At 35.1% G+C, this 25,954-nt stretch overlaps 1 protein-coding gene across 1 annotated transcript; it reads left to right on the forward strand.

The window, feature by feature from the left end:
- Positions 1-24,384, forward strand: LOC121424701 (homeobox protein EMX1-like). Its single transcript, XM_041620450.1, has 3 exons — positions 1-1,696; positions 9,959-10,137; positions 20,669-24,384. The coding sequence occupies exons 1-3, from the start codon at positions 1,099-1,101 to the stop codon at positions 20,813-20,815; spliced, it is 924 nt and encodes a 307-aa protein (XP_041476384.1). The 5' UTR covers positions 1-1,098; the 3' UTR covers positions 20,816-24,384.
- The last annotated feature ends 1,570 nt before the right edge of the window (positions 24,385-25,954 follow it).

The raw sequence follows: 25,954 nt of genomic DNA on the forward strand, positions 1-25,954 counted from the left end.
AAGCGAACGCCGAGATTGGAGTCAGCAAACTCAAACAGCTCGGTGCATAATTTTGGAGGTGGTGTACGGCCGGCCGCGCAGGAGAGCGTTTAGCTACATTGTAGCAGCCCAATGAACAAGGGGGTAGTTCTATTAGGGTTTATAGTGATTCTTCACCATGACGTCACATCGATGACAGTTTGCATCTGCCAATCAAAAGTGACATGAAATGGCGACGGGTTATTGGGCAAAGAGGGAAGAAGAGAGAAAGAAGTTTTGATTAAGCGTTGCATACACTTGTCTCTCATACGCTAATTGTGGAGTCCTTCTCTCTAACGACTATGCAAATTGACCGATTAGCAAGTTAGATAGGAATCTCATCGCTGGAGGAGGGATCGCATCACTCGGCGTACATGTCTTGGTCTAAAACAGAACTTCTCATTCTCTTGCAGGATAGCTGACGGGATCGGCTATAACACGCCGTGTTCATGTGGAAATTCATTATTATATGAATCAAATTCCAACATCGCTTTCTTCACAGCCTGTTAAAAAGTAACGGACGACAAGACTAATTTTTCACCTCATCCTCGTCAATTTATTGCATTCATTCAGATCAACTGGGCTTCATCACCGTTCACTCCTTTTTTCCATTCTGCCGCAAAGCGTTTTTTTTTCTTCAAATTTTAACTTGAACGAAAAGTAAAGTCAAGAAAAAATATTTTATCTTTCATTTCATGTCTGAGGGGTTGAGAGTGTATCCCCGGTGTATCCATCTTGTTACGCTTTAACTGGTTTCATGCCCTGTGAACCCCCTAAACGGTACATAACACTGGTGGTCAGTGCGTTGATGCGGACGTTTCTTATTCGACCCTCTCATTACTACACGTGAATCAGCTTTACAAACTTATGAAGCGAAACTTTGAGCAGGAGTTGAAAGTTCAATTTTGTATTTCTACTTATTTCTTGGACTTGAGAACATAAATAATTTAGAGTTTTCTCTGCGAGAAGAACAACGGGAGATGAAATAGTAATTTCTCAAACTTTGAGAAGAACATCATCTGATCCGGCTTTGAAAAGGATTATTTAAGGAGAGGATTGAAGAGTGACAATTGAAAAAAGATGTCAGCGGTGGAGTTATTTCGACCGCCTATTAGCGGCATCTCGACATCAACCAGCAGCGCGACGTCGAAATCGAGTTGTTTCACGATAGAGTCACTTGTAGCAAAAGACACAAATCATAACAACAACAACAACCACCATCACCATCATCATCGAGCAAGTCCGACTCCTCCGTCATCACCGCAAGCTGCAGCTACGGCATCAACCATGGAATCGAACTCGTTAGCCTCGTCACCGTTCACGCCACCGGCGACGAGCCGGCATGGCGGGATCATCAAACCTATGCCCACCGAGGCATCATTCTTTACCTCGCTCAGCGGGATGAAGGGACTCTACCACCCAGAGCCTATCTATCACACCGCCGCCGCTAGCGGGCCACAGTCTCACGTCGGCCCGATCCAGCAACAACTCGGACTCGCGCATCATCATAATCTGGCAGCCGCCGCAGCAGCAGCGGCAGCCCAACATAGTCACCCGGCGCTTGCCGGTGTGTTCGGCGCACACGGTCTTGGTGGGCCGAGGCGTGATGGTTTTGGACTATATCCGTGGTTGCTAGCTAGGAATCGTTTTCTTGCCGCAGGTCACAGGCCATTCCCAGGTGAGTAGGACATGTTAAGCGATCCTTGATTCTTTCAAAAAATTTCTTTCCATCTCTTCAATTCTGACCTATCAATTACCTGTCTCTAAGAAGGATTTATTAACCCGGTGAAAGGTATCCAGCGCCACTAATAAGCCAATGTTTATACTCAGTCAGAATAGAGCACACATTTGATATATTAGTTATTTGCCGAGTCGTCGCTAATATTGGTGTAATTTAAATTTGTTTACTATATTTTCATTTTGTTTGATATTCTGATCTGTTAAGATATTTGTGGTTACATTTTCATTTCATTGTCGAGAAGTCAAAAGAGACGGAACAATAATATGAATATCGTGATAAATCCTAACAATTAAACAGATATCCAACATTACACACTATTTTAATTCAATGTTCATTTAGTGTATATGTTATAAGAATGCTTAAATTATTTTCTTAGCAAAGCGATATGGTTTTGTTTTAACTCTCCATTTAACCACCAATGATGTGTTTATAAAAAATATCTCATGTCTATAGGCATATAGAAAACGTGGAACACATTTCATCATAGAAAAGGAAATGAAGAATACGTAATTTCGTTTTTCTTCTTTTTGATTCTATGTTGTAGCTCATATTTGAGAGGATAATCAAAATCCCTACATGTATAAGGTGATTATTCACTTTCCCCTTTCTGGTGTCTAGCAAACAAATATTTTGTCATACCAGGGAATCCTGACGATATTTTATATAAGTATTAAACTCAATATTGTCATGACTGTACCTGCCCAGATTGTTACATGTTTTATCATGAAGATGTGTGAACTGAATCCGAATTTGAAGAAATCGACTGACATGTTCAATGTAATCGAATGGGTTTCTCTCGTAAACTATATCGTTTCCGTTCGGGAACCGTTTAGTAGACATCCATTCACACCCAGAACATATAATTTCAAATAATAATACCAAGAACCTGGTTTCAAAATGTATGACTTTAAGGGATTGTGATGTTCTGTTTACCATTGGTTTTATGTATATGCAAACTGAATAATCGAGACCTATCTGCTAAACTTGTGGAGCATTTATATTCATCAAGGAGGATTGAATACCACTTTTGACGGTTCACATAGAAAGCGAGACAAGAATGATCTAAATAAACATGTTTCCTTGGCTATTATGTAAAAGAATTGTTTTATTTTAAGTTCAGGCGATTTTCCAGACCATTGTCCAGTTCTTTCATAAGTGTTGTATCTGAAAAAAAGTTCCTTGTCAAAATTGTCATTGTTAGACACGTGACGAAAAAACATTTATATTTTTCCAATTGTCTCATGCATGGTTTGATTTTTTTTATATCGGCTCTTTTCAAAATTAATGAAGGCTAATAAAATAAGAATGGCGGGGTTGCACACTTGAGAACAATTGCTTTCAAACCTCTTGCATGACGACCCCTTTGTACAGATGTGATATATTAAAATCAATTTATTGCTATCGATCTATAATTTATAACTATCAACTGCATGTGCATGTCAACTCCACAGATTTTATCTAGCGCAATTTGGTACTTCATTCATCGCAGCAATAAAACAGTGTTCGGATTAAATTTACATTTTTTTCTTCATCACCAGTAAATTATAGATTTGTTTAAATGAATTGTAGAGTAATATCAAAATGTCAATGATAATCATTAAACCTTGGTGTAATATTTTGGGGGTAATATTGAAAACTATCTTACGAGTGGTCTGATCAATATTTGAAGTTTTTATTTTCATTTTACTCAGAAGGAAATGGGGATTAACAATCGTTTTTGTTTTTTAATGCATATTGCATTTCATAATAGTAAACCTCTGACTGCTAAATTTTGTGATTCCCAAAGGGTTTGTGTACCCGGTTCCATGCAGGCAAGGGGTAAACATGGTTAATGAATGACACTATAAAAATACTGTGTGTTTAAAACCGTTGTAGGCCCCTATATCTTGTTAGATCACTATGATATATATTCCAAAGAGTACTGAAGAGGGGATGGGGGACCAGGGCTCGTGGCCATCCAAATTCGTCCGACCCACCCCCCCCCCCCAAAAAAAAAGGAAAAGTATAAGGGTGAAATATAATATCGATTTCTGAATATTATGTCGAAACCTATCACAAACTTGGATTTTTGTAATAAAAAATCCAAGTTTTTGCTCGCGCGCAACGTTTTATTAAGTTTACGTTTAAGGGTACGCCATATTGCGTGAACCCCCTCAAATTTTCGGCTCATTACGCCACTGCCAAAGAGTAAAATCTACTTCTCAAAGACTATACCAATAACAAGAATTCAAGGTGAAATATATGTCTTTATTTTCTACATGTTCTAAAGTAATTCAAGTTTGATTAATAATCCAGCTCTATAAATTCGGAATAGGCTTACATCAGATTATCGCGATTGTGCCAATGCAAGGTTGATTTTTAACCTTCATGATTTTTCGTCTATTATTTGGGATTAATTTGAGCGTTGTTTTCATCAATAATCCTTTAACATTCCTCCGTATAAAAAAGTACTAAACCCACACCTGTCATTCTGTCTTACCCCCTCCTCCTCTCTCCCTTCTCTTTCGAACATTCTCTCTCTATCTCCTTGTCTCTTTATTCTTCTCTCCATCCAAATGTCAATCACTTTGTATAATTCTTTATCCACTCTAATAAATCATACACAAAAATGTTACTCTTAGATATCTCTGATTAGAATAAAAAAAGTGTGTGATTTGGAAATGCGTCCAACTTTGACCATGTTGACCGCACCCAAATCACTCCTTAGTATTTTCTTTTAAATTATGTCCCTTTTTCGATTTTCTTTTGATCTCCTTTTATCATTTTTATTTATTTTCATATACTATTTTAATTGTTTATATATTTTCCTTTCTTCTTGTGGTTTCCCCCTCTTCTATTATTGTCACCATTCTTCTCCCTTCTCACACACTCAGTTTCCACTCCCCAAATTTCATCTTTCTCTTAGTCCCCCCCCCCACATACACACATACTTTCTCTCTCTCTCTCTCACTCTCTCTCCTCCATGGGTCCTTGTAGGAGGATGTAGAGGGCATTGCCCCCAGACTTCGTGCCCATGCCACCGTCCTTCGTCCGGTCACATTGTCATGTGGTCACTAATGTGCTTGTCCACTACTATGACACATACAATGACAAAAGAGGTGTAAAGAAGAAAAAAAGAAGGTCCCTGATTTGAATCGATAGGATTCTATGATCATTCATTGGATTATATTGCTCGCTCGACTCTTTCAAAGGTTTTCATGTCTGTTGTGTCCGTATTTTCATCAGCATTCCAAACTATTAAAAACAAAATGACCCTTCTTTTCACTATCTAAATGCCCCCATTCTTCTTATCAGATTGTCCGCTCCCATTCCTCTTGTAGAGTGCGCACCATACCAACCATATACATTTCTTAATTTCATTTTCCGTCTGATATTATTATCCTCTACATGTAATTCACCCCCCCCCCCCTTGATCACTTTATCTCACTCAATCACCTACTAAAAGCCTTTAAACTAACTTCTTCTTTAGTGGACGCTAATGCATGTCGTTTTTTATCCAAATCACAAAATCTGCCACTATTAAGAGCTAATTAATACGTTCTTGTGTCCCTCATAATGGAGGCTTGAAAACCAATTACGGTCCGTTTCGAATAGCCTTTCCTTTTATTTCGAAGATCATTGTGACTTCGTTAACCCTCTTTGAATGGCGGATTAATCGTGGTAGACTGTTGTTATCATAAAGACCAAGAAGAGATGCAAAAATGTGTATTTATAGAGAAAAAAATACTTGCTTGAGGTATCAGACTAGGTGAGCTAGGCCCCTCAACAATATGCAAAGACCAGTCTAAAAACTTTCAATACATACTACTCGATGACAATAGTGTTAACGTCTTTTATAACGTTTGATAGGAAAGAGATCTTGTATTGACGATGGAAGAAAGAGAAACGGCGTGAAGTTGATTACACCGACAACTCTTTTGTGAAGCCAGTGGAGGAAAAGTTCATTTGAATAGGCTTCACTCTAATGTAAATTAATTAGGCCTTTTATCCGCGCGCTTTTTGAAAGCGCTTAAAGAGCTTTTATCGCGTTTAAGAACCCCGCTCACAAAAGCTCCATTGACTAAGGAGGGTAACATGTTTTGAATTGACCGATCATCTGGTGTGGCCCCCTTGATCCTGGCGAATTAGCCTTTCAGAAGCACAGGAATCACCTTCAATAATCTTCTAAATGGTTGATAATAGCTCCTTTAATGAGGTTGTAATGGAATGTTTCTACCAAAATGTTATCGGGGATTAAATATGGTAAATGAGTAAATGGTCCTAATGTTGGCTATCAACATTGTGACGTGATGGCTATTTTGTAAAAGCTTATATGCCATGTACCCTATGTACATTTGATCTCTCTTCTTGCTTTACGAAGCCAGGTGATGCATCACACTTTATATTAATGAAATCATGATGATCAACCAACATCACACTCAGTCAGCCATTAAGGCTTTATATTTTGTTTCTATCCCGTGATTAATTCTAAATATAAGTTTTGTTGTAGCTGATCTATGCAGTTGCTTTATAATAGACCGACCTTACACATTTCAAGACGTCATTTTAAAATCGCATCGTGAATATCATATTGTAGACCGACCATACACATTTCAAGACGTCGTTTTAAAATCGCATCGTGAATATCATATTGTGATATATTTCAGGTTCATTAATTGTGAATTCTTCCAATGATCATGATGATATGACCATTTTATTTTAGGATGTGCATTGACATTCATCATGTTCCTACAGTCATCAAGCTGGCACATTATAATTGTGCAGTTATTAAAAAGCTTGCGCCATTGCTCGAAAAACATGTTTCCTAGTGTTTGTGTTCTTTATTAATGAAATCATAGTTAATACGAGACGAGAATTCAGAAACCATCTTAAATCAATTATTTATAAAATGCCTGCTATGTTGATTATATATATATATATATATATTGTTACTTCGCATTGTCGTCATGATTCTAGAAGGCACGCATTGAGGGGGGGGGGGGGGGGTGATTGGCTTTTTACAGACAAAAGATATTACAAAATGTAATATCATAAGGTAAGTATTTTAACTATTCTCTTGTACACGCAGTGATGCGTGTTACTAAATAATTTTGATGTGCGATCAAAATTGGCATGAGTGCATAATATTTCCCCTTCCTTTTCTTATCCCTCTTCTACACCCTGTGTAGACTTGTTATTAAATGGAGTAGAAGTAATATGTTGCAAGAATATAACACTATCGCCTTTTTTCCTTTTACGGGTGTGTAACCACGCTCTAAGCCAAAAAAGGTCTCGTTCAAGCTGTAGAAATGCTATTCACGTCAAGTTTAGCGTACCTAATTATCATGTCAATACACAACTGTACCCCCTTATCATGCTTACTTATGAAATTCTGCCCTGAAAATGGGTTTACAGATTCTTTTTGACCGGTTTATTAGTTTGTTTGTTCAATTGGTTATATCCCACCGATCTTTTGTTGCCTAAATTGTGTGTTTTCATATTTTTTTAATGATTTGGTACTTAGTTATAACCCTCTTGAGAGATAATGGCTGCTTACTTACAATACATAAACATAATAACGTTGAGGAATGGAGACAAACACATTCTTTAGTTATTCTTATCCATTCAGTGATATCATAAATGAATCATTTTTACATGAATGAAGGGTAAAGTCGGTTCACACATACACAATAGACAAAAGTACATTTTTCTTGCGTGGGTTACTTTATAAGATAAAAGGATCACTGAATTTCAATTAATTTCATATCTTTTATTTTCAACAAAATATAAACTGAGTAAATAGCAAGTCAATATTAGTGTCAAATGTCACATGTCAATTCAAAATTATCACCAAATTAGAAATTTGGTATTTATCAATTATTTACCGTTTTACGTATAATTTTCACTTAGCATGTTCTGAACTTGTTATTCTTATAGGAGGGTAAATAACAGGTTTTGAAATTGTATCTGTGTTTTCAAGTAACTGAATCAAACTATTGATTTTTTAATTTAAATTGTTTCTAGTATTCATTTTCGTAATTGTGATTACGGTTATCATTATTATTATCGTTAGTGTTATTATTATCATTATTATTATTTTTATTATCATTATTATTATTTTGATTAAATAATAATGTGAATGTGATTTTTTGTATATAAAAAATTAATAGGACCTATAATAAATTTGTGTAGCACAGCTTTATCAGCTGCTCTTGCTCGGAGCTCTTTTTTTACTTAATTTTACATGTAGAAGTAGTAGTAATAATTATGTTAATAATAAGTCTTCCCATGGTAATTACTTTCCACTGTACACCGTTCTTCAAGCGGGTCCTCCATAACATATTAGAACTAGAACTCGTTCTAATTTTAGTAAAGAGATGAAGGGGCAAAATGGTATAGGCCTATTTTAGAAAAAAGTCACATGAAATACTTTGATAAAAATTATGGTAATAGCAAAATAAATATCACTGGAAAATAATTATAGGCAAAGAATTATTTGTAAATTGTTCAATAATCATATTGTTTCCATGCGTTTCCATTTATAGTGGTCAGTGCCAAAATATAAACATATTATTTGTGTGTAACTTTAAAAACACTGCAAACTATATTCCATGAATAAGTATGATTATTCTGATACATGATACAATCTAATATATACATTAGCGTGTGTGGTGTATTAATATCAGAATGAGACAGATGTGTGTCGGGGCCTTGCATCTTCTCCTCGCATCAACAAAGTTTCAAACGGTCATCCACAAACACCGCTATCCTCCCTTAGTAGAAGGGTGAATATTATTTTTCCTTCACTCCAAGTAAATCGAGCTATCAGCACTCGATTTATCTAACGAATGGTGGTCCATTATCATCCCTGTAAACATCGTTTACACCGTGTTATTTATTTTCACGTCCTTCGGGTGTATATCTTTAGCACTTAAAGTCGAAAACAACTTCATGAATGCATTAATATGACGGTCCGGTAGAGGACAGAGAGAGTGTTTTTACTACACCTTAGCATTGGGAGAAAGTAGGAAGGAGGGTGGCGGTATTCTATTGAAATGGAATGAGGATAGATTTACTAATAGGTCTGGATAATATGCCTGTAATCTGCCGCAGAAATAACAGCTCGGTAATGATTAGGGATAAGTGTAAATTGCAAGAGATGTTTGATTAGGCCGTTCGCGTGCTTACACTGGCGTTGGTGGAGCTAGCGGGGAGCTCCCGGTGTTGCGACCGTGAGCCCTGCGGGAGAGAAAAGCAGCGACATGGAAGGGATTTGTTGCAGATTGGTTGTTATTGGTCACAGAGGGCGATAGTCACTTCTATTTGCCCGTCTATTGTGGTTTATGGATAGACGAGATTGCAATCAAGTAATAAGCATCATACACTCCATCATAATAGGAAATCAAATTTAAAATGATGATACATGTCTAATAATACCACCGTTCAATCTTTATGAACATTGAGAAGGATTTAATTATAATTCAACACAACTTCGGTATCAATATATCTTTGAAGAATTTAGTTTATGACATTGGATAACTAAATATAACGTGATGTGAGAATTTATTTTAGGTATCATTATTTTTAGATGACTGTATTTCAGAACAATATAGTAATTTGCCTTGTAATTTTATTGATGGTGACCAAACTTTATTCTCTCCCCTAAAATCATTCTACATCTAAATCGACTACCTAATTTACTTCAAGACGGCTAACATCTGTAACTGACAACAAAATGCAAACACTCGCACTTGTCCACTTATTCCTGGCTTATGTTACCCTTCCAACATGTCATCGTCTTTGTGAAGAGATCTAGTCACTTGCCATCGAAGTGCGAGTGAGTGAGAGAGAGAAGGGCAGACGATCAAAATATTCAGGCCGATACCGTCGATCGATGACAGGTTGCGACTCAGAGTGGGTATCGGTATCACACCTCTCGTCTGCTGTGTAAATCTTGTCTAACTACTATCATCTTCATCACATACACACTCTCATCATTCTCTCCATTTCCTTCTATTCTCATATATATATATTTATATATATATATATATATATATATATATATATATATATATATATATATATATATATATATATATATATATATATATATATATATATATATAAATTTCTATTTTACTATATAATTATCTATATGACCTTTTTACAGTTGCGTTTAATCCTTCTCTCCATCTCTTCTCTCTATTTTTTTTCCTTTAGGTGATCTTCCAAACGGTGGATTCTTTCTCCAACACCCATTTAGGAAACCCAAAAGAATCAGGACAGCTTTTTCTCCCTCCCAGCTCCTCCGACTAGAAAATGCCTTCGAAAAAAACCATTATGTTGTAGGCGCGGAAAGAAAACAACTGGCAGCAAGTCTAAACCTTACAGAAACACAAGTAAGTATATGTTTCACACCTGTAAAGATTTCCCCATAAAGACACGCAGAAAATAAAAATGCATGTGAATTAAATCCTGTGGACTAACTACCTGCAGGCAGGAAATATGACCTTCTCACATTGATAATAAATCAATATGTATGCAAACATCTCTAGACGAGATCTCATTAATCTTCTGAAACAATAAAAGAGCCCAGATTATTGCGCCAGTCAAATAGTCAAATTAAAGTTAATTTCTTAGTGTTGTTCTTTCTAGAATTACTGTTAGAAGGCGAATCGTGATACAGTGTATATCAAATTAAAAATCTTTGGAACGAATGAATATATTTTGCCTTTTTGTTGAAATTAGGCAGGTGGAACATGTAATATTTTGGGGGGAGCAAGGTTTTTTTTTATGTCGTTTTATTTTTTGCCGTTGTCACTAAATTTGTGAATTTGTACGGTTGTGAATTGAATAAAATAGTAATGAAGATAGAAGAGTACAAGTAGGCCTATACATTACAACCTTTAGAGCACAAGAAGGAAGAGTCAAACAAAAATCATTTTCTGAGAGAATCGTTCTGATAACACAGTATACAAACATTGCCTGTGGCTGACTGGTACATTTTGTTAAACGACACCATAAATTCAATAAGTGTTGGAGAGATATTTCTGCAAACTGTTGTAATTTGTGCACTTTAGATGTTTCCCCAGCATAAATGAGATACATTTCCGGGGTAACGAAATTTCCCTCTCTCTCAAGTGGTAATGTAATTCAATAAATCTTTGCAAATGTGTTACATAGCATTATGCAACCAAACAAGAGAAATGCTGATATTAGGATCTTGTATTTTCTCGGCGGTCGCGCGAAATCTAATTTGTGAAACTAAGGTTAACTTACATTACAATTTTATTCATGGCGCGGTTGAATCAGTTTATTAGTTATCAGAAAATTTATCTTAATTCAACTAGATGCAAATAAATAACCAATGTATTTTGCAAATTCAATGTATAAATGTATTGTAATCGTAGAATTTTGCTGGTTGTAATATCAATCACTCAATATAGTGTACAGTAGATTTATATAGACAGCTTTATAATTTTTAGCTAAGGCATGTAAGGAGTGAAAATTGAATAGCATAATGATGAAAATATTAATCCGATGTGTGGAATTTGATGTCTGAAGATGCATGACACTTTGATGAACATACTGCTCTATATATCATGTATATATAATAACTGCTGAACTGGAAATTAAAAAATGTATATTTGAAATTAATTATTTGAGAAGTAAAATCTAATGAATAGCAGTACAAAGGTGACATTGAAGAAAACAGAACATTTAATTAACACAATCATATGAAATTAAGAAGAAAAAGAAGTGTCCGGGAACATACAATTGCAAGAGATTAGCATATTTCAAAATATTCTATTCAAGAATGATGATTTGACATCCCGCAGAGCACCCTCTGACATTTCAACCATTTATGTTTTTTTAAGCATAACAAAGTCGAAAATGATTTTTTTTTTCGGGGGCATGTTTGAGGGAAACAAAATCAATCGATTCTTTGAATACAGGCTTGTTATGGTGAATAGCTCCAGCTACTTGATTTGGAATTACAAAACTCGAACGAGGATACCATAAGCATCATCGCCCAAAAGAAAAGAAAGAATAGAGGCGTTAAAAGTTAGTTTCCTTACTAGACAGTATCTGCCGCAGAACATAATCATGTCTTGCAAGGAAATAAATCTCGAATTTCATTGCTTGCCGATTTTGACGATCATTAAGCAGGCGGGCACGGTGTAACTAATGAAATAATATCTTATCATAAACGATAGACTAGCCGAGAATGAGCCCGAGTTCGTGTAATTGTATGACAACCCAAAATTATTTTTCATGGCGGAAACCTGACCTGCAACAATAAATAAATTTTAGCGGCAAAACGGGCGCATATTGGCCGTCGCACCTCTTTCCGTTATCAAATGCGAATAGCTGTATATACTTTTTCAATCAACGTATTCATTGCCGACTTCCTTCCCGCCTATTTTTTCTTGATGATATTATAAAAGTCCTCGCCCTTTCTCCTACTCTCTCGATAAAATTCGCCTACCACTAATGCGACGTTTTCAAACATCATCACCATCATAACCCAAACCCGTCTGTTGATCGCGCCATCTTTCCCCTATCTTCCCGTTTGTGTATATCGAATGACGCTTAAATAGCTGTCACGCTGGCTTGATAATGTAATCATTTTCACGGGAACCGTTTCCCTTGTTTTCTCGGCAAATTTAGCACATTTTAGCGAGCAAGGCGGCACAAGAATTTTTTTAAATGGCAGTAATTGAACAAGTTGGTATGTGTTGCCCGCCTTGTTCCTGCCAATTTTCACCGAGAGTCGATCTCGGGGGGCTACCAACACAAACACATACATTATTTTATTAAATACCCATAACTGAGTTGGAAAACGTCGACACATCTTCAATTTCCCGTGTGTTAACCAGGTGAGAATGCACGCTGCATTAAGAAAAGAAATTTGCTAGAAAAGAAGTAATGTTATGGTTATAAAATGTCTCGTTTTCTTAAACCGTTGTGCGGTATTTGATGATATGTCCAAGTCTGCTTTTATAAAGAGTACGGACGGAAATGGTTAAGAATTGCATGTTTGTCGTGAAATTAAGTAGTTTTGAATTCCCAGGTGCATGCCATATTTGATCAAATTACTATCCCTTGTTTCTCTCTTAACTCCAACTGCAAGAAAACATTTCGAAAAAATAGATAATGGAATGATGATTGCAGGAAATGGTTGGCATGGATGACCTTTGCCTCGTCTTTAAATTATTGAAGGACAGGCTAATGGTAAATAAAATTATTGTCAGGTTTTTTTTAAATTGTTATTATCTACGTGAATATGTCAAGTATGGAACGCTTTATTTAGTGGAAACAATATCAGTTGGTAATTGTTACACCAGAAACAAGGAGAAAATAGCTAAACAAAGTAAAAACAATATACATAGGCAAATCATTATAACAAGATTGGTATGTTTAAAAATGCACAATAATTTCTTTGCTATCTAATTTTAGATAAGTAACTTGTAAAAGTAAATGATGCAATTATACAACTTCAAACTCTCTTGGCTACATTGTAAAATATTGTTGCTTAAGCATGAGCCCATTATGACAAATTATATCATAAAATTACAACTAGACATGCTATGTGCCTGATTAAGAACAGGACATGTATTTGGGTAATTCCAACATTCGTAACACAAATGCAAACATATAGGCGGCGAAAGCTGGGGGACGGGGGCGTTTCCCCCCCCCCTAAATTTGAGGTGGGCGGACGATCCCCCCTAAATTGTTAGTTGATAACCTTTTTTTTTTGTCAAATTTTTATCAAACAATCTGTTTAGACAAAATTGTTTCATGTTTTTTTTATTTTCTCAGTCCGGTTTTGATTAAGCCATTTCATAATAGCCAGATGACTTGTCAATTTTTTTTCAGACATGTTAGCCTAGATTTTTCCTTCGCTACATGTCTTATCAGAGATACCATCGATAATTCATCCATCATCCCCACCTCATAATATAAGTGTGCTATAATCATACATAATTTCCAATACTATCATCGTGATCGATTCCATGTGCCGTGGCCGAGTGGTCTAAGGCGCCTGGCTATACATTGAAAGTCCGGGGTTCGATCCTCGGCCGCGGCATCTATGCCCATGAGCAAGGCATTTCATCTACAATGCGCTTTTATCCTGCTTTAAAATAAATGGAAGTGCTTTATGCACTATTGGTAACTAGGTGTGCACTTGTTTGATTTAAAAAAAAAAAAAAATATTCTGCAGTATATCCCATTGAATAATTTAATTTTGTTATTATTATTTTTTTATTTATTTTTTTGTAATTCATTTTTTATTGATCCTTTTCATCAAAATATACATAACAAAACATATATGATATAATGGATCACAAATAAAATTTTAGATGACGTTGGCATATAAAATAACGTTTCTAACATACCAAATAGTATAAGATACGAAAACATATATGTTTGTTTACAACAACAACCAAAAAAAAAATTCAGGCACTTGGCCTATATAAAGAAAATAATAACAAACATAACGAAAACAGCCTTCTGCTTTATCGCCTCTTTAAAGTATTCAGAATGATAGCCCACTTGCCATTATGTTTTTCTAATTTGCATTTCCTTTGTGCTATGGTATGTTCAACAGTTTCAAATGATAAAAGAAAGTTACAAAAATGGGAGAGAGTAGGTTTTGTTTCGTCACATCGACATCTAAAAATATATTGTTTACCTGACAGGAGAAGAAAGTTCAATATAAATATATTTCTGGGAATTTGGGACTTATAGATACCAAAAAGAACATATCTTTCTGAGTGGAAATCAGGAAGATCTAGTGAAGCAAAAAGTGTACCAACATTATATATTCCAAAATAGGTTAACCACGTGGCAGTAATAAAAAAGATGCACTAGAGATACTTTACAAAATGTACAAAGTGTACCTTGCCATCACCTGATGATTGTTATATCCCACGTAATTATGACAATTTACAATTTTACATATATGTTCCACATCTTAATTTGTCCCAAATGAAATTCTATAACATTTTGTTTCCAATTGCTTTTCATGTTTTTGTTATCACAATTTCACATTCCTGAATTATGCATATATTTAAATAAATTCTACTTAAATTTTGTATGCGTTTAACAGATATGTGAATTATTAACCGGGCGATGTATACTTATTAATTTTAGATGAAACATAAATGCCTCCAACCCACCCCCACCCCCTTAAAAAAGTCAATGTTTAGGCGTATATCAATCCTCAATACGAAACTTACATGATTTATATTTTTATATCTTCACCTTCCTTCTCATTTTTTCCCATTGCTAAGTTACGGAAATATCGATTACTTTCAGTGGGTAAATACAAAAATTAACCAAATAACAAAAAATAATTTTGACACAGGACCCCACACCTCGCCATTATCGGGACAATCATCGCGCCGAACGCTCCCCATTCAGGCAACATCGCATCGCCGCACCCATCTTTAACTGGCCATTATTATGCTCAACCCGTATACTGTATGCATGGTCTGTGACATGCGGAGTTGAGAGGGCTTGCTCTCGGGACGTTATCGGACTAGCATATCGCTTCATATGACCCGATCCGACCTGTATCAGTAAAAGGGTTTGGCAAGACGCTATAGGGCAAGGAATTGATTCATTGCATTATCATAAATGATGACAAGACAAGAGATAAGTTTCTCCTAAGATTGAAAAAGAAATCGCGAAATTATAAGACATACTTTGTGAAAATGAGTATGGTTTACTGATAAAGTAAAGATGATAACGGGTCATCATCCCACTTGGTTTACAGACATTATAAAGTTACACGAATTACTTTTTCAAGGTTAGAAATTGGCACTGGTATAAAAATCGATTTGAAGGTCTATTTTTCGCAGAATTCAATATGTTATGATCCTATTCATCAGTACTGGTACTCTTACGAATTATTCTCGTCACATTACAATAACACTTTCAATTCCGTTAGATCCCAACAAAAGATAAATACTTCAAGATCAAACACTAACGCTATCTCTTTGCTATCATATTCCAGGCAAAAATAATAAGCTGCAGACTTGTGCAGATGTCAATATATAATATAATCCATTTTAAAAAATCAAGAAAATTATGTTCCATTTGAGGAAATAATCTTGATTAAAAACAACAGTTGAATAAGAATATATTTTTTGGGTTAGTTTTTAGACTCCCTTTCAAAGGTTGCAAAGTAAGCACAAGTTCTATTTTCTGGCAATAATTAAGGATTACCATCAGCTTAAAAATCTATTTGATTATTGGAGTATTATGTTTGTAATGCGTTTGAAATATTAAGCAACATATATTGAATCCAGAAAACCAATCAAGTTTAATAGGCCTAACCATGCTAACGGTAAAAAAAAACTTTGACAGACAATTTTGATAGACATGAATTATACACACCAAACACTGATTAGTTTTGACAAGGTTTATTAACAACTTAATATAGCAAATATAATAGGCATATGTACCGATCAATAAGTACATTACATCGTCTGATTGTATTGATGATTTAATGAGTTTGCCATAAAGATTTGCATCATTTTTTGTACAAAAAAATACATAAAATGGCGCTCGTGACGCCGAAATGGCCTCACGTGGTTTCGAGAAGACCATTAGTAGCGCGCCATTAGTGATACAATTTGCCCCGCCTCGTTATGTCGTCTGCGATTGGTTTTAATAATGGAGACAAATGAACTCCTCCCCTTTTATCACTTGTTCTATTGGCCCCTTCCCCATCCCCCCCCCCCCTCTCTACCTCACGATTTATTTATCTCCGATTTCTCTCTATTCCTGCATCTCTTCTCCAGTCTTATTCTCTTCTTTCTTTCTATCCTTCAAAAAAAATTCAGTCTCTCTGCTCCTTATTCATTATTTCCCGTTCTCTTTCTCTTCCCATTCCTTTATCTCTCTTGTCCCCGTGTACGTAGACACACCCCATTTTTATTACCCCTTCTCCCCTCCCTCTCTAACTCCCCAATCATCTGATCACATCAGTACTCTCGTCCATAGCTTAATTGGTTTATTCTCGGACAAGAGGGGGTAGCAAAAGTACAAAGCTTAATGTCACGCCCAGCTGATGCCACTATTAGCAAGCCTAATACGAGTAAGAGAATCAACTACCGAAATATTATGGAGCAAGACTGTAAAAGTAACCCATCTTTCGATTGCAATATTCGTATGGGGATTGATGGATGGACGGGTTACCGTTCAGTGCAGGTGCCATCACCTTATCTTAACCCTACGGATCTCGATATAACCACTACCGTTGTATATCATTGTACATCGTGTACGTATCATTGAACGATCAGGATCGAGTGGGTATTCCCGTGAATCTCATCAGGCCGAATATCCCGCCGTTTTTTCATTGATAATTCATTCATGTATGCGTGTTTGAAGGTTAGAGTGCCTGTACCTATCCAGCCTCTGGAGATAAGTACATGCAGATTGAGGAATATCATACATTTGCACTTGAAAAATGAATGATTATTACGTTTTATGGCGTTGCGGTTTCCATTAAGAGAAGTGTAAACCCGGGTTTCAAAAGATAGCAAAAATAAGATGAGATGCAAAATAACACCTAATGCTCGCTGAGGGTCATTTTATTTCCAAAGCTATCAGAACTAATATAGCACTTAAATACTATATTGCGCTGCCTTATTATCCGTGATTTGTTTTTTTAATAACTTTTTTTCTTAATCCCTTTATGGCCATGACTTCTAAGCTTGTCAAAGGCCAACCCTATTTGAAGACGCTTTTTTACTGAGATATTTTTTAACGCTGCGTAGTTTAACTATTTTATATATGAAAGTGAAAAAGGGTACGTATACAAACAACTCTCCTCCATTTTCAATAATGAACATTAAAACCTACATCAGTTATTCTTATAGCGTCAATGTGTTGAATGCACAACATATGGTTATGAGAACGAATTAAAAACATGAAATTGGAAAACAAATTGGAATTTCAGAATAGATTTATAGTAGTATAGAATGACGGAGAATTAGAAAAAAAATGCATCTTGGAACCTGGGGTGAAATATAATTATTTATTGATTACATTGACCATTTCCAGGACTTCAGATTCCAGTCAATTTATTCTATTTTACTTTGAAATCAAGTTTACTTTTGGAGTTTCCTCACCATCAAAATGTTTAGACGCCATTTAACTCAGAGAAAACAAATATTGGAAAGTCATGTTCTGATGACAATTGTTGGATTCTAGTTTTTCATATTATTTTGACAATATTACTGTCTACTCTTAAGTTCCCTAGTCTGCAGGCACATATCCTGATTGAAATTTTGATCAGCAAGTGTGTCTTCAGGCAAAGACTAGCACATAACAAAACTTACTGTTTCAATTCAGCGAGAGGACCTTAAGGCATGGGTAGGCTGCACATTCAGGACCCTTAACTCGATTTAAGTGTTTGCACAGGAGACACCTTCCTCTTAACACTGCAATTCTTTCACATAATTTTCCTCTCTAAAAAAAACTTCTCAATAATTTCTAATGATTGGGTTTAACTACAGCTTATTTGACTCATTATTTTGAATATTTTCCCCAAAAGTTGATGTGCACTTTACCCTCATTATGATGGTAGGATTTTGAAATGTTATCAATCAATTTTACCCTTCCCTTTGTGGAAGGGTAACTAATTTGCTCGTGTAGGTGGAATCATACATCAAAAATAACATAAAGGAATTTCCCATGTATTATCAACTTCTTTATGCACCCGATACCGCAGAACGCTCTCTGATCAATTAGACGGTTATTAGAATGACAGAAAGGGAGTCCAGTATTATATGTGGCATATTTATACCATTACAGTCTTGAAAGAGATATGTCAAGATTTAATTCAAAATATCCTGATAAAGAAAATAGTGCAAACATTGGCTACTATAAAGAAATGCATTGATTTCTAAGAGTAAATGTGATACAAAGAATTTTGTATTACAGTAATAGATCATACGATCGTGTAATTTGGTTCTCCAACAATCCCCGCCTCCAAAAAAAACCTACCATTTGACTTTCAGCCTGGTCGCTTGTCATGTCACAATCTAATCGCATAAATCACTTTTCCAATTCTATGCATTTTTTCATTCCTCTTTGACGCTTTTATTAGGCTGAAGGGGGGTGGGCTACGACACAGTTATACATATTGTAACACACCTGTATATGGTAGCTGAAAAGGGGGTATTGTGTCAGAGAGTTTGCATTTGAAACTAAATACCTAATACAGAAATGTACACGTATAAATACAATAATACACGCGAGGGAAATGTACTTTTAGTATCTGAAAGGTTTTGACTATAAAAACGAATTGCTACCATTCATCAAACACGTCTCGGCGGAGCTACGCCCCGAGTAGTTTGATTTCCGTATTCTTAAAGAACCCGGAATTTAGGGATCAGATTTAGGATTGAATTAGGTTTAGATTAGCCCCCTAATGAGTGTTTTGCTCAAACTATTTTAGTTTTGATAGTAACTTATATCATCCATGAATCAAATAGCTTGTTTGTCAATACTTATAAATGATTCAATTAAGATATCTATTAAGAAGAGGATTTAGTCAAAGAATGAATACTTAGATTCATTATTGATCCCATCATAGACAGCTGTATGTAATTGGTTCGTCAAATAGCTTAGTGTCCCCATGAAAAATGTTTTCAATTTGTGTATGACCCGTACATCACAGTTTACACATCTGTTGTGTTACTGCAGGGCAATGGTTGTACTTTCAGTGCGGTTTTATACAATACTTTTACGGCTCCACGTCTCTCCCATAAATCGTAAGAGTACAGGAAGAATTGTGTTGAACTTGAATTCAATGGTTTTCAAATTAAATATCAGAAAAAATGTCAAATTTATGGACAGATTTTTTGTAATGATACTTGTTGGACCCTGTTGATTGATATTAAAAGTTCAAGTTTTTAGAGGAGGAAAGTTCATTGCATGTTTTGGTCTACTTTATCGATCGAAAATCTGTTTTATACATTGTATTTCTTTAAATATATTTTAGCATTAAACATTTGTAAGAAATAAAAAGATAACTCACATAATATAATATAATATAATGTTTCAGCACAATCCAAATACCGTATTTTTATTTGTAAATTTTGAATAAGCTCCTATAAGATAAAGTACAACAATTATCAAATTAGAATGATATACGTCTGGAGAATTTTAAAATAAAAAAATACGCACACACGTACGCATTAACACTCTCATTTTATTATCTTATCTACAATCTCTTATTAATTACCCCCCCCCCCCTTCCATATATCTTTATTCCCATTTTCTTGAACCTTTTCGATTTTGTGTTCAGCAGGACCGTTTTTTCCTCTTTATGTTCTACTTGTAAACGCTTCCTTACACACACACTCAACTTATCATTTCTCTTATTTTTGAATCATTATTGTTCATTGAAATAATTATCATGATTATGGTTAATCGAAATTAGTATTGCAATTAGAATCATTATTTTTGTAAATTTGAATTATCACTGTATATATGAATTATTTTGGTTATATTGAATTAAGATTATTATTGTAATTGAGATTTTATCATGTTTATGTGCAATTTATATGTTTTTATTGTAAATTCAATGTCAATTCAGCCTTCGTAGCTGCTAAATTGAATAAAACATAACTTGAATCTTGAATTAAACGATGATAGAAAGAAAAGTTATTTGATAAAAATATAAAGCTAACGGCGAAAGCAACATATTCAGTTAAACAAAATCGATATGTTTATGCGTATTATTGATAGCCATCTAATTAACATGATTAAGTACATAGCATTGCGTTTCAACATTTGATCATTAAAATTACAAATTTACTCATTCATTCTTTGCACCTCTGTCTTCGAAAGTATTATATTTTCCGTGTATTTCTTATTCCTTCCTTTCTCTTCTATTTCATTTTCCAGGTCAAGGTATGGTTCCAGAACAGGAGGACAAAATACAAGCGAATTAAATCTGAAGAAGAAGGGGAACAAGAACCCAAAAAGAAAGGATCTCATCATGTCAATCGATGGAGAATGGAAACCCAGCAATCTATCGAAGATAGAGAATAAAAAGCCATTAAAACTCTTTTTACAGAGATGAATTTGAAGTATTTGCGAGGAAAGACAATCTTATACTAGAGCATATAAAAAGACTCTTTAAAAGAGATGTTTGAAACTTTGCTGGAAAGTGAATGATTTCATGTTGAGTTTCATATTTGAATTGGACTGCCAAGGAACGAGAATCGTGGATGAGAATGGAGCTCAAATCGTGGTTCCTGATTGGTGAATACATATTGATCACGTGATTACATGGTAGTGATGTTGGTGTGCCTGTTAGTGCAGAGACAAAATGGCGGCAGTGTGTACAACTTGAAAGTCATTTCCAGTAAGAACATTTTGTTGATTCAAGACGGCAACAGACGGACTACAATTACAACATAGTCCTATGATATATCGGCAATATTGTATACTCTCACCTCACGCCTGGGTATAAAAAAATAAATTACTGATACTGAATCACTTTAATTCAGTTTCAGTTTGGTTTATTTTCATATCTCACAAAATATTGAATACAATGTAAAGTCCATCCAAAAAACAATAAATTATTAATGATAAAATAATTCAAAACATCGCAACAATTCAATATAAATAAGGCAATGCTTATAACATTTAGACGGTCCAGATTGGAGACAAATAATTTTAATAAAATGAGAATATGAAGGATAAACTATCAAAAGCAAAGCTTGTATAGTTTCCCTGTAAATAAATATGTTATCCAAAAAAGAAAGAGAGATAGAAAAAATACCTAAAAGGAAAGAGAGAAACAGGGAAAAGGAGATAAGGGTAGACTGACAATTAAGGAACATTTATTTGATTATTGTAATTCATTTACCTTTTCTTTATTTCTTGCCGATTTAATATGTTCTTAATATTGCATTGAAGATTTTTTTAAATATGATATCGATCTTATTGTATAGGAAATTTTATAAAAGACCTATACGTATATGCATATCGCTTACGTAATATTATGATACTATTCATGATAAACCTGACTAAGCGAGAGACAAGCATGATATCTAATAGACAGGTGTCACACATGTAAAACACTAATTTAAAAATAATTCATTTCTATTTTTGTTGGAAGTGAATGAGCTAATGAATCAGGGGATACTATTGTATCGCAGCAGATTATACCATATTGTAATACTAACCGCACACGTATTGCTATGACAATCACTTTCAAAAGTTATTATTCTTTCATTTTAAGCCGAGGTCAACTATATCCTACTTCAATCATGATGCATATTTCTGATAAAAGGTAATAATAGCGATACTATCTTTCAATGTATGTTTGTAGTAAACGCTGCATTACGCAACATCTTTGATGTAACATAGTTTTAGTCATCTTAAAATATCTGCAGTGATTTATTGCTTTATTTCAAAAAAAACTCTATGGTAATAACTGCTCACTCCGAATCATTTCGGCGCACGATCGATGTAAATTGGCAACTGAATTAGTCACTGTGTTGACTTTGGTAATTGTATTATGATAGCAATAATTCGTCACCTTTTTACCATAACTAAATCAATTGTCCTTGGGATTGGATGAAACTTTGAAGGAGGGGAATTTGCAACAAAAGTGTGTATTTTCTTGCTACGTTTTGGAGAATCACTCCCTTGTTTAATGCAGCATAAAGTGAAATTGATTGGAACATTTTATCGCCTTCATGAGCGGTATTGTGTCAACCAAAAAGAGCAAGTCGTCGCGAAAGAACGGGTTGTTAGAATTTGAAATTTAAGACTTTGCCCATTGAAGAAAAGGTGACGTATTTAAAAAGTTGTCCTTGCTTTTTTTTCACTTGGGCGCAAACAATGTTTAATTCATGGTTTAAAGAACAGCTTCTCGGTGAGGAAGATTCGAAGACCTGAGATGAATGCGGTTATATAGTAAGGATATTTAGTTCATTTAAGATATTTATTACACCTGTTAATTCATTCAAACCTCTAATATCAGGATGATAGATTTGCATAATCTTTATTTAGAGATACTCTGTAGCCGTATGACCACTTTCGGTACTGATCAATCAAATTATAAACAGAGGTTTCATATGGGAATCTGGTATGATAGGGGTATATATTTGGAAGTGTATAAAAAGAAATCAAGACGTGAAATCTCGTTTAGAATTTGGGAAACCTTGAATATAATCCTTTACAAAAAAATTCTTATTCCTTAATCATATCCCATGATATAATATTTAACTTGAAACCAACCTTGAACATTGAACATTAAATTTGCAATGTAAATCTACGCATTTCAACAGGCTTAATTCCACAGTCATACTTTCACATCGGCATGATCAGAGGCATGCACCCGGAGCTCGCCCGTAGTCGGTCGAGCAACTGCTCGACGATCCAAGCTAAAATTCGTTTATAATGATGGTAATTCGCAGGAATCAGTATTCGTACACACCGAATGATGATGGTGAAATGGGAATTTATTCAACTGAGAAAGCTTCCTGCTTTTCTCGCTAATTCCCACCCCCCCCCCCCTATTCCCTTGGTCATTTTTTTAGAGGAAAGCTACAGATGTTGATTCGTGATTCATGCATAATGGAACTCAAGTCTAATTACATCTCCCTCTTTCTTAATTCCAACGCTTCTTCCATCTTCTCACCTATCTAGCACTATAAACGATGTTTTGCGCAATAATATACTTTTCTTTTTATTTTATGTTTGTTGTTTATAATTTTACTTCATACCAACGCCAAAACATTGCTTTTTTCAGTATGAAAATCACATCGAACTAACCTTTTTATTAATGAAGGTCAAAATTTAATTCATATTATGGTATGTAAGATAGAATCCCTTTTATGAATTACAGTAATTATAATGACATCACATTGGAGTGTATTCTTCTGATAAGCAACACTCTTGACGATAATTCATTTATTTTCTGCGGGGATACCGATCTCTGTGTCGGGTATAGAAATGCTCAGGGGTAAAAATGGCGTTTGTTTAGTTGTGTGGAAAAAAAGAACGTTTCAGGACTTAAAATTGCCGATAATTTCAGTTGTGAAGGCGTTGAAATGATTGATCAACAGGAAGATATTGCGCGTTATTATGATTAAATATTTTATTTGACGTTGCATGGAGATGCTGATTTTCGCATTTCTAAAACACTGCACATTGACAAATATATTTATTGACAAATTCAAGCTGAAATATTATGATAAAGTCATACCATTTACCATGTTTACAGCAAACGAATATTGTGACTATCACGTACTACAGTAACTGTACAATTCCTTATGGTGTTTTTTGTGTATAGATTTTATTAATTGATATGTATATGGAGACAATTATTTGGTGCTTGTTAATCTATGTCCCCAATATGGGCGTTTTGTAGCCATAGAAAAACTATTTCTTCTCTTTATTTAGATTGAATTTTTGTCGGTATTTTTCCAAATGATTTATTGTTCAATTTCATGATTTTTTTTTCTATTTTGGAGCATCTATCTATGTGCGGGTAAACCGGAGCTTGATCGAATACTGTCAGAGAGATTGTGATATAAGAATGATTACGTACTAGCTTGTTTGGTGAAATATTAAAAGATTCGATTTTTCATGGACCAAGGAAACATGGATGTGTATAAAGCGTTTTCTTTATTTGTATGTTGATTGAGAATTTGTATTGCTTCAACTACATCGGTAAAACCGATTCTAAACCGATGAAAGTTATTACAGTACTCTAATGATATACCATAACTCGGTTTGGTGATCGTTACGTAGGTGTGACTTGCATGCTATAGGATTTGCCTGTGTGGGGATGAGGAAGAGTGCTACGCATATTTGCAATGTGATAGTGAAGGAGGCGATGACACATGAACTTGTGTTCTGAATATCTCGTATTAATAAATGGTAGTGCTCATGGAGGAAAAGAATAAAGTAATTACTTTTGGTGAGAATGAAGATATTTGTGACAATGATAATGCAAGTGATGGTGGTGAAGCCAAACAAACAAAATCACTTTAAAAAAGTAATGAAGAGTTGTGAATTTCCATTTATTCAGGCAATTTTGAGCCATAAATAATTGATTAACTGTGCCATTTTTTCTGCAGATAGGAAAAAAATGACTCCGTAATCTTGAAATTAAAAAAAGTCTATCTTTTTTATTAAAGTCCTGGTCCCACTGGCCGACGGATACAAAACACATATTAATAAAGGACACAGCGGACCAGTAAAATTTCGCAGGTGGCTCCATTCGTTTTCATCCGCTCCAGAAATTGATAAAATTTGCGAAAATTGTGCGGAAACACAGCGGAAAGGAACCGACATGGGCAGTTATGTAGCGAGGATAACGGTTGTACATCATAAACCTTGCGGATGAAAACGGATGGAAGTGGATGACAGCTCAGAACATGCAGAAGGGGTTACCGCTTACATCCTTTCTATTTCCGTGCTACTAACGATGCAAAGACGTTCCGTGTTCCTTATCTTTCTTCCCTCCTTCCGTTGTTCAGTTTCAGTAGATCTGAGTTGCGACGAAGATGCCCAGTTGATGCAGAGAGCTTACACTGGATGTTTTACGGATGATAACGGTGATGGAACGTTTGTTGCTCGTATGTGTTGTGGATTTATATCGTAAAGGCCGAAAGTTCATTCGTTTTATAAGTTTTGTTCAGCTCAAAACTTTTTGCGCTGATGAAATCACAGTGGACAGATGCTCGATGGATAGAGCGTATGTAACACGTATGCAATGATTTCACGACGGGTGCATAGCGTTTTCCAACGGATGTCAAGATTTTTTACGTTTTACATGCGCTTTGCATCCGTAAGTGGGTCTCAATCACAACCCTCCTGACATAGTGTTACGTCACGTATTCAGGCCATTAAGAATCTCGATAAAGCTTATTGTCAAAATCACTCAATTATATTTTTCTTGAGCAAAATACTCACCTGTCAAGCGATGAATATTCATAAAACTTACATATTTATACTTTGTAGCCTGAAAATTTACCATTTGTCAAATTTTACTTTTAGCTCCAGTCGGGGTCTTGTTATAAACTTGTTTACATCACACCTAGTTAAATACCGTATACGTGCTACAACGCTGCTGTAAACGCAGTTTTGCCTCTGACAACCAATGTTCTGAACGCGCTCTGTTTTGACAGGTGCATAATAATCAATTTATTTTCTTAAAAACTTTAT

This window comes from Lytechinus variegatus, chromosome 12, assembly GCF_018143015.1.
Source record: "Lytechinus variegatus isolate NC3 chromosome 12, Lvar_3.0, whole genome shotgun sequence".
Classification (NCBI taxonomy): domain Eukaryota; kingdom Metazoa; phylum Echinodermata; class Echinoidea; order Temnopleuroida; family Toxopneustidae; genus Lytechinus; species Lytechinus variegatus.